General features: G+C 33.0%; 1 protein-coding gene across 1 annotated transcript; it reads right to left on the reverse strand.

Moving 5' to 3' along the window:
- Positions 1-1,175: 1,175 nt before the first annotated feature.
- Positions 1,176-4,412, reverse strand: LOC134689679 (uncharacterized). Its single transcript, XM_063549645.1, has one exon. It carries the CDS (start codon positions 4,410-4,412, stop codon positions 1,176-1,178), a length of 3,237 nt encoding a protein of 1,078 aa, XP_063405715.1.
- Positions 4,413-10,054: the final 5,642 nt, after the last annotated feature.

Genomic DNA, 10,054 nt, shown 5'->3' on the forward strand with positions numbered 1-10,054 from the left:
GAGCTATTTTTCAGTGTCATAAAGCCAAAATACACGTCAAAGGAGTAAACGGAGGGAAAAGGGTCTATTCTGATTAACATTCCAAACTTTTATTTATAGAAAAATATAAATACACTAGTGTCACGTGACTTCAAACTGAAAGTAACGACATTTTCCAAAAAAGTCAAAAGTGCAGGTTGAAGATGAAATCGGATCGCGCTGATTTTGGGCTCCCTGTAATCGGCATAACTTGTTTTACTTGAAAAGTGCTGCTACTAGTTTTTTATTAGATGTTTTGTAAATAAAAAACAATAAAACATGGAGAATTTTATCGATTTATTGACTTTTTGGCACTTCGGGTTGTGAAATTTCTGTTACACGAAAGCTTTATAACTAGTAGCAGCACTTTTTGAAAAATATGGAATATAGCCTTTCTACCAGTACCAGAATTTAGTGGGTTGGTATAGCTCTTGTACCTGCACTTTTCAATTTATTTAACGTGTAGTAACCTGTTACCTGTTACCTATTCTGTACTTTCCACCTTTATCAGATGAACCACTTCAGTCGGAATATCCTCTTGAAGTGTAGAATCCCTTATATTCACTATTGGATTAAAACATCTTCTTTATACACTTATATACACCGCCACCACACTTATTTAAAAGTATTCAAACTGTATATACAGTCATATTTTAAAATCTAAAACTTGATAGATTCATCCATTGTTATTTTGTCCTTTATCTCACTCGAGTCTCTCTCCTCATCGATAGAATATATATACATCACATCTATCCACCAATCACATAGACTGTGAAACTTGCTCAGCTCAGCAAATGTCTAATTCACAATCCTTATACTTAAACATACTCATCAAATGCAAACTGTAAGTCCTAACCCTTACACTTACACATAGTATAAACCCCTAATCAGAGAGCCTTATTACAGAATAAGATTATTCATAGACTTAAGGTTATGAACCATTACATTGTTATTTGTACTTAAGACTTAGCGCCAAATAAACATTTAAAATCTAAAAATAATATGTAAAGTTATTACTGATCATATAAGCGTTAAAAAGACCACTTAACTTTAACAATCAGTTTAAATCTTGACTTATCATATTCATCTATACCACACTCAAAAAATAAATTTCACTATATATGTCTCTTTAACTTGGAAAACTATATGAACAGTCTTTATAGTAACAAACTAGTTCTCTTCTGATGTAGACCAAAACATAAGCTGCTTGACAGGCGCTCAATAGTTGTCCATAATTGTTTTAAAAACTGGAATTTTGTACAGTCCACTATTAATTGTAATAGATTATCTTCAAAGTTAAATAAGTCATCCACAAGAAGAGCATTTATCTTATCATTTAGTAGATTTCTTAGTGGCATAATGAATTTCCTTCTCACTCCTTCCAAAGAGTTACATTTTATAAGAAAGTGCATTAAGTCTTCAGATTGTTTAAAACACAGAGGGCATAAAGAACTTGTTCTATTTCCATTAAATTTTGCTCGATCAGCTTGAAGAGTGTAAGTCCCACTTATTATTTTGGCTTTGACACATGCTCTTTTAACGGATAAAAGTTCTGAACCACAACTCTCCCAGATATTATGAACTACACCAACTTTAAAGTTATCAACATTTAACATTTTCATAGATACTTTTGTCCTAGCTTCAAGAATTAAAATGTTTTTCCAATAGTCATTCACTGCGTTATAAACCAAATTTTTCCAAATATGCTTTTCTGGGACTAAGTCCATTACCTCTATAGGGGATGGTAATTCATACATTTCTGTTAATTTTATAATTTGAATAAACCAGCTTTCAGAGTCTCTTGTTTTCAAAGCAAGCTGTCTTTGAGCGATACTGCGTTCAACTGACCCGTGATTATCTGCAATGTTACGAAATAGGGAAAGCATTTTTTTGTGAATTTCAGATTCTATAGGAAGCTGACCAGTCAAGACTAAAACAGCAGAATTCGCAGTGCGTGACGGCAGATGCTGGATTTGTTTCAACAATTGTATATAGTAAACAGATAGTTTTGCTATATCAGTTTTTGTTAATCGAATAATATCCAGGCCGTACAGTAGCCTCGGAGTGACAAAGCACTTTATCATATGAACTGAGACCTTCGGATTTATCCCATTCAGGCCATAGAGACCAGCGCCCATCAATGCATACACTGTTTTACGAGCAGTTTGTATTCTATCTGGTACAACTTCTTTAACTCCAAATTTAGAATTTATGTCCCTTTTTATTCCTAAGTGGGTAGCATTAATTGGTGTATTTAACTTTTGGTCGTTCATATACCAGGAATGTTCTGACTTGTCTCCTATTTTCAATACACAAGATTTCTGTTCACTAATCGTATATCTAAATTTATTTGCATGGTCCATTTGAATATTAATCATAGTTTGTAGATCATATGGATCATTAGCTATCAATGTAACATCGTCTGCTACAGTTGGAGCACCACAGTATATTGAACCTATGTACGATCCAATTTTGTTTTCCTCATAGATTTTCAGTAAAGAGTTGATAAAAACTTTATACGCAGTTGGAGACCAAACCCCTCCTTGACGGACGCCTTGTTTTTCTTTAAACCCACGTGAATAATTTCCTTCCCATTTTACTTTTGTAGTTAAGTCTTCATACCAAGCCCTAAATAATAACCAATTATCTCCAGATATGTTCATTTTATGCATTTCTCTAAAAAGGCCAGCATGCCATACTATATCAAACGCTTTTTTAGCATCAGTTAATCCAATATATATGGGTAAACGTTTTTCTTTAGCTTCTATTCTTAGTTCAGTTACAACCAGCCCCGCTACAGTAGGGGATTCCCCTTCAGTGAACCCTTTTTGTAATCTACTTTGCTGATTTTTAATGGAGCTTTTGTTACGGGATAAATGTAGCTTTTCTATAGTTTTTCCAATAGCACTAGTTATAGTTATACGTCTATATGAATTTGGATCTTCTTTTGGTTTTCCTCCATTTTTAAACAGAGGGCATCCTATCCCAATTTTTAAATTATTTGGGACAGCAACAGTTTTAAAAATTAAGTTTATCAATTTAGTTAGTATATTTATAACTGTCTGTCCTCCATATTTCAAGTGTTCTATGGTGAATTTATCAACATCTGGAGCTTTTCCATTTTTAAAAGATAAAATACATTTATTCAATTCGTACTCAGTCACTTCCTGAATCGGTTCTCTTGTACTTAAGAAGATATCAGTTAATATTTCAATGTCATTATTAACCAAATTAAAAAATTTACTATCGTATCTATCTTGCACAGATGGTGAGGCCAAATCTTCAAAGTATTCAGCCCAAGCTCCCAGAATGGAGGCTGAATTATTATACAGTCTATTATTAACCTTCAAGATTGAAGTAGTGGATGGCCTCGAGTTTCTCTGCTTATTTACTAATGCGAAAAATTGTTTATCATTATTCTCATTTAATTCCATAATTTTGGTATACGTATTTTCTCTTTTCTCAGCAGCCAATCGTCTTTGGGCAGAACGAAGTTTTTTCTTTTGCACTTTCATTCGAATATAGTTAATGCTAGATTTATTATCTTTATTACCTTCATTTTTCCATTTCCAATAGTGAAATTTACCCTCCTTAACAATTTCAGTCATTTCTGGGGTCCAATCCCTTTTTCTCTTAAATAGTTTTTTCCTTTTTGGGCATAGACTTTCAGCAGTAGTCACAATAATATCAGAAAATTTTGTTAAAATGTTCTCTATATTTTCAGAAGTTTCAACCACAGCCACATCATTAAATTCAGTTAATCTCTCTTGTAGTAAATTTTCATATTTTTGTTTATCAATTTTATCCCATTTTATACGTAAGGGTCTAGGATCGCTAGTGCTTATATCCATCCTATCAATACAACAGTTAATTGAAATCATAATTGGATCATGAGTGGATAGATTTTGAAATTCACGATTAAATGACAAATATTTCTTGACCATTGCACTAGTTTCAACAAAATAGTCAATTTGAGATTCATCTCTATTATTGAAGTGAAAAAACGTACTCTGCTTTTTGCAAGTGGAAGGTATTGACAGTCCATTTGATTTTAAGAATTCATCAAAGACAATGTCACGAAGTATTTTACGCTCATTTCTATGCAGTGAGTCATTCATGTCACCTCCTATAATTATATCAGAAGTAGGTAGATATTTTTCTATAATTTCACTTAGCTCATCTAGTACAGATTTAAAATCTTCAATAGTGATATTTCCACCTCTAGTTGGCATATAGACACATATTAGCACAAGTGGCTGTTTTATGTTGAGACGGATAGCTATTACTCTATTACATCCATCCGGTAAAAGTTCAACAAGATTTTGTAATGTTTTGTTAACACAAATTGCAACCCCAGCATGCCCCCTCCTCCTTTCAGTTGGCCCAGACAACATGAGTATGTTGGCCCAACATTGGCACAACGTATATCATTGCATTGGCCCATCGTTGTATTTTAACGTTGGCCCAACGTATAAGTGCAAAGTGGGCCTACGTTGGCCCAACATGATGGCTTCATGTTGGCCCAACGTTGTACGGTTATATGCAATACATAGAGCCAACGTTGGCCCATTGTATGAAAAACGAAATCCATGTTGGCACAACGTTGGACCAACGTAGAAATATCTTCTCTTATGTTGGCACTATGTTGGTCCAAGGTAGGTATTTCTCATTTTTATGTTGGCAATACGTTGGTCTATTGTTTCAACCAAATTACAATGGATGCTGCATGAGGGGCTGTGTATGATAAATACTCCGGAGAACTTTGATCTTTTTTTATTGTGTTCCAAACTGCCAAAGTTTAAGGTAGCAATTCTGTTTTTTTGTATTACCCATTGCTGTTACTGTCCTTGTTTTTTTCATGAACTTTGCCTCTTTAATTTTATTTATTGTGTGACGCCAATATATTTCTTTGGCAATGTTTGATGGATCGACCAGATAAACTCTGTGTCATTTGCTGTCTTGTAAAGAGTTGTCTCATTAGCAATCATACCACATCTTCTTTTTTCATATCAATTTCATTTATTTCTTTAACAGAACAAATGACGTATGGCTTATGGTTAGGCGATCATACAAATAGGTTTTTCGGAGATGTAATTTTAGTTGTATTGTTTCCAGATCCAGAATGAAAATTAAATAATTCAGAAGATGAAACATTGTTTATTTTAAATTTTATATCATTGGTCGTCACCACGAGTAGTGTCCTCCTCAATTTGAACTTCAACAGTGTCATTACTATTTATATATGTTATTCGTTTTTCCCTTCTCTGTTTCTTGCCACCTTCTCTGTCAAGGCTTAAGCGCCGCCAATCTTTAGCTGCATCATCCATCTCCTTATCCGAAGACTCTTTGCAGCTATGTTTTTTTTCTAACCGAATCTGTAATAAAGTTATAAGTAAACTTGAATTGCGTATTTGTCTAATGCATGCGTGCGTAATCTCCCTTCTAGATATGTAATATAAATTAATGTATATTCTAAATAGTTTAAATACTATTTAATACAAATTAAATCTTAAATAACCATATTTTTTATATTGGTTATTTGTCTAATGGTCAGAAATTCATTAGTATTAGACGGATTTGTGGGTATAACAAACCCTTATTTACTATTATTTCAGAATTGGGTATCATACTTTGTATATTCGTAATATACATGATATATAAAGAATAATTCAGATGTGTATTAATGAACAGTTATATATTTGATATATAAAAACACTGTTACACATTTAAGTGTGTATATGATCAGGTTTCACAAATATATCGTATCTGTTTGCATGCGATTTAGAAATACAATAAAACTAACAAATTCATTTATATTTTAATGAAGTAGCAATCATTATACCACATTTTTGAAACATTACGGAATAAGGTACATCTTAAGACAATTTTATTCCATTAACTTCAGTAATGATCATACATGTTGTGGTTAAAGATTGATATAATTTACCATTTGTTTGAAGATACTTATGTTCAGTGGCAAATATTTCATGATAATTAATAGGATTGAAATGATTTAAAATCTAGAAAATATTTCGCCCGAAACGTATAAACTTCAAGATCAGCATTATTAAATGATAGAAATTAATATATGTTTTGATTTTTAACAACATCCCTCAGATTAAAAAATCATATTGTATTTGTCATTCTAAATCGTATATTTATCAGATTTTTCAAAGTTATAACTTACATGTTACTATCTTTCTCTTTGAATCCCAGATGACATGGTTTTCTCTTTTTGTTTTCTTCGTATCACTGCTTTCTTACAAATACACAACAGGAAATAATCACAAAAGTGACCATCCCATTACATTCAGATTTCCTATAAACTTAATTACCATAGCAACTATCTTTGAAATTTGTCGAACATATGGTCAACCTTATCAGAATGGGCTTGATTAACAGACTGGCTGTATCAAATATCACTCTGCATATAATTGCTGTTATTATGTTTCACAAAGTTTAATGAATAAAGTTATTATAAATAATGATTGCAATAAATTTTAATTTTTAACCAGGCAATCTATGTTTACGATATACATTTTTTTTTTATTACAGTAATGATATTCCAGTATAAATTTTGCCTGACTTATATATAGAGTATAATATATGATCACGCAACGTTGGGCCAACATTGGCCCAACATAGAGTTGTAAATGTAATTTCAGTTGATAAACACTTTCAGTATAACATTAACTTTTCATAAAGCCTGCTGCAATCGAAATTATCCGCCTCCCAATTAAGAGAAATAAAGCGTAAAATGTTATATAATCAATTCAAATAACAAAATTTCATATCGGCCCTATGTTGCTACTATCATAATGCCAACATTTGCCCGATTATTTATAACCAACATGAGATAATAATATGAATTTACAACAACAGATCAACGTTGGGCCAATGTTGTGCAGCCGACACCAACGTGCGACCAATGTACCGACAATTTGCCAACGTTGGGCCAATGTTGTGAAGCCAACATAAAATTGCGACCAACGGACCGACAATTTGCCAACGTTGAGCCAATGTTGTGCAGCCAACATAAACTTGCGACCAACGGACCGACAATTTACCAACGTTGGGCCAATGTTGTAAAGCCAACACCAACGGTCGACCAACGGGCCGACCATTTGCCAACGTTGGCCCACTGTTAGTCTGCTGACTGGGGGGTCACTAGTCTTATTATCATCAAAGCATTTTACAAGACATAAAAAGTCAGTTAAAAATTCCTGTAAAGCTTGTTTTTCCCTATTATGTAACCAATGTTCCTGTAGCATAATTATATCAGCTCTTTTCTCTAGCATAGATAGATACATATTATTAGATAAAAAACCTTCAATGTTAAAAGATAAAATGTTCAGCACGCTATCTATACTTATTTCATTATCATGAGGCTCTTGTACATGTATATCCTTTCCTACATTTTTGTGGATTGACCCATTGTGGGCATCATTAAATTGTCTCTCTGTGTGCAACCCAACTTTTCCTGTTGAAGACGTTGGAACCTCGGCGGTACTTGTTTCATTTGCTTTCTTGGGGGTATATATATTTGCTCCGATTTCTCGTGAAATCTTTTCCTTGCTTGTGTTTGACATTTTGATTTCCCTCTGGAATGAATATTCCCTAAAAAATTTTCACTATTGTTTGTTTGACCATTAACCACAGAATTGGTCTCATTTTCACTACCACTAGTATCAATGTGAAGACTATTGGGTTGGGATTCATCGTGCCGAAATGACATGCCCCCATTAAAATCTGCAAAATCATTCTGAAATTTACAGTGCTGGTTTTCGCTATGTCTATCAAATTGAGACCTTTCATTTCTACTGTACTTATTAGCATTATTTTGCCTCCCTCTAGTTTGCCTTTGTCGAGACCGTGTTGATTGATTATTGTTGTCAAATCTCAAGTCCAACAGTTTATCACTTAGATTACTTATTTTATTATCTTGTTTACAAATTTCCAATTCCATTTGCCTCATCCTCTGTTCAAGAAACCAACTTTTTAAGTTTTCTGATTCGGATTTATTTCTATTATCACTACAAGGGCTTTGCCTGTTAAAGTCCGCATTCACGCTTGAACTTTGTTTTTGTTTTTGAATTAACAAAGAGTGTTCTAAATCCCTAATGTCATTTTCCAGTTTTATAGCATACGCTCTACTTGCTGCAAGCTCTTTTTTCTGAGTGGACACTTCTGTTTGTAACTTATAAATTTGACTGTCCTTTTGCTTGATTCCTTTATCTTTATGAGTAATTTCATGATAACATAATCGCCATGTATTGAATTTGCAAGAAAAAAGCGTTTGAAAGACCCTGTAATAGTCGGATCCGCTGACGGAAAAACTATGTGTATATTTTGTTTTCACCGGCGATTTATGTAATACTATGATTGAGCGAATAAACAAATATGCTCGTATTGCTTGCTTTATCATTTGAGGGGAAACAATTCAGAATTATTCAGGTCATTATTAATTATATGTTTATGTGTAGCGCTCCTAACGTCGATTAGTGTGTGGGCACGCACCCCTCCCCCTTTTTTGGTTCAAATTCGGAATCCGCATCTTGGGTGTTTGTATAACTATAATTTCACAAGTGTGAGTTCAATATATAAATTAACAGATTGGCCTACTATGCCTCTTCTGGTGTTTGTGTATTGTAAACCATTAACATTTTACTGAAAAAAAGTTTCATTTTCATAAAGAATCCAGAAATTCATGATTTTTTTGTTGGCACTGGCTACGGTTACATGGAAATGTAACAATAATAAAAATATTATTGTTACATAGGAGACTAAATGCCGGAATGCAAAGGCGGATAAAAAACCGATTAATTACGAATGTAACAATAATTACTGAGGCTACGGTTACATGGCGTTATTGTTACATGAAAAACAGCAATCATTAAACTTAAATCTTGTATAGTTTTGTTGCCTTAATCTTGCATATGTACGAAATAATACTTGTAATAATGATAAATAATAAATATTATCGTTAACAAATGGTGTTTAAACTGTTTTTTTCTAACGTATAAATGGTTTTGGTGTTATAAAGATACTACTTTTGATAAGTAGTGCCAAAGGCGAAAATATAGACCAATGGTTTGTTGTTGAGAACTCAGGCTGAGAAAAGTGTCCACTTTAAATATTTAACTGCACACCTACTCGTATTACTGTCATTATTCAATGCACAATGGATGAAGAGATTCTTGTGACCAATTTTGTTGTGGGTGAAAAATTTAAAACTTGGGATTCGTTTGAAACAAAACTGAAACAATATCAAGACACAAATTTCATTCAGCTTTACAAACGCAGTTCTAAAAAAAATGATTCATCTATAACAAAGTTTGCTAACTGTGAAGTAAAATACTGTGAACTTCGGTATACATGTACATGTATCCACGGAGGACGTAATTTCGTTTCAAAATCAGACGGAGCTCGTCCAAACCAAAGGTAAGTTATTTTAACCTATAAACGAATATCAATGGGTCAAAATATTCATTTCGTTTCATAATTCAAAGTTTGAATTGACACAGACCAAGTCTCCAACTCTTTTTTGCCATCTTTCAACGACATATTTGCTACATCTACATCATTTAAATGCAGAGGGTCTTACGCATGTAAGTTAAGTCATTCAATATGGTGCTCATTAAAAACATTTTTATATGTGAAATTAAAATCAAATGTTTGTTTTGTGACAAAAAGGGATATCGCAGAATGGCACTGAACAGTATGTGATACGGACGTTCACAGTGCGGCATCACTGGTGTGTGATGGCTGCGTGGAGTGGTTTCACCAAAAATGTGTTGGACTCAGAAATGCTCCAAAACCCACTTACTGGATATGTAGAAAATGTCATTGCAAATAAATAATTAAAGAATTTATATTTAATAATTGTATGTATTGTAAATATAAAATAAATGTCTTTAATTTTTATTATCTAGTACATTTTAATAGACCCATCGTATATTGCTATTTTTCATGTAACAATAACGCTATGTAACCGTAGCCTCAGTAATTATTGTTACATTCGTAATTAATCGGTTCC

The sequence above is a fragment of the Mytilus trossulus genome, chromosome 11 (assembly GCF_036588685.1).
Source record: "Mytilus trossulus isolate FHL-02 chromosome 11, PNRI_Mtr1.1.1.hap1, whole genome shotgun sequence".
NCBI lineage: Eukaryota > Metazoa > Mollusca > Bivalvia > Mytilida > Mytilidae > Mytilus > Mytilus trossulus.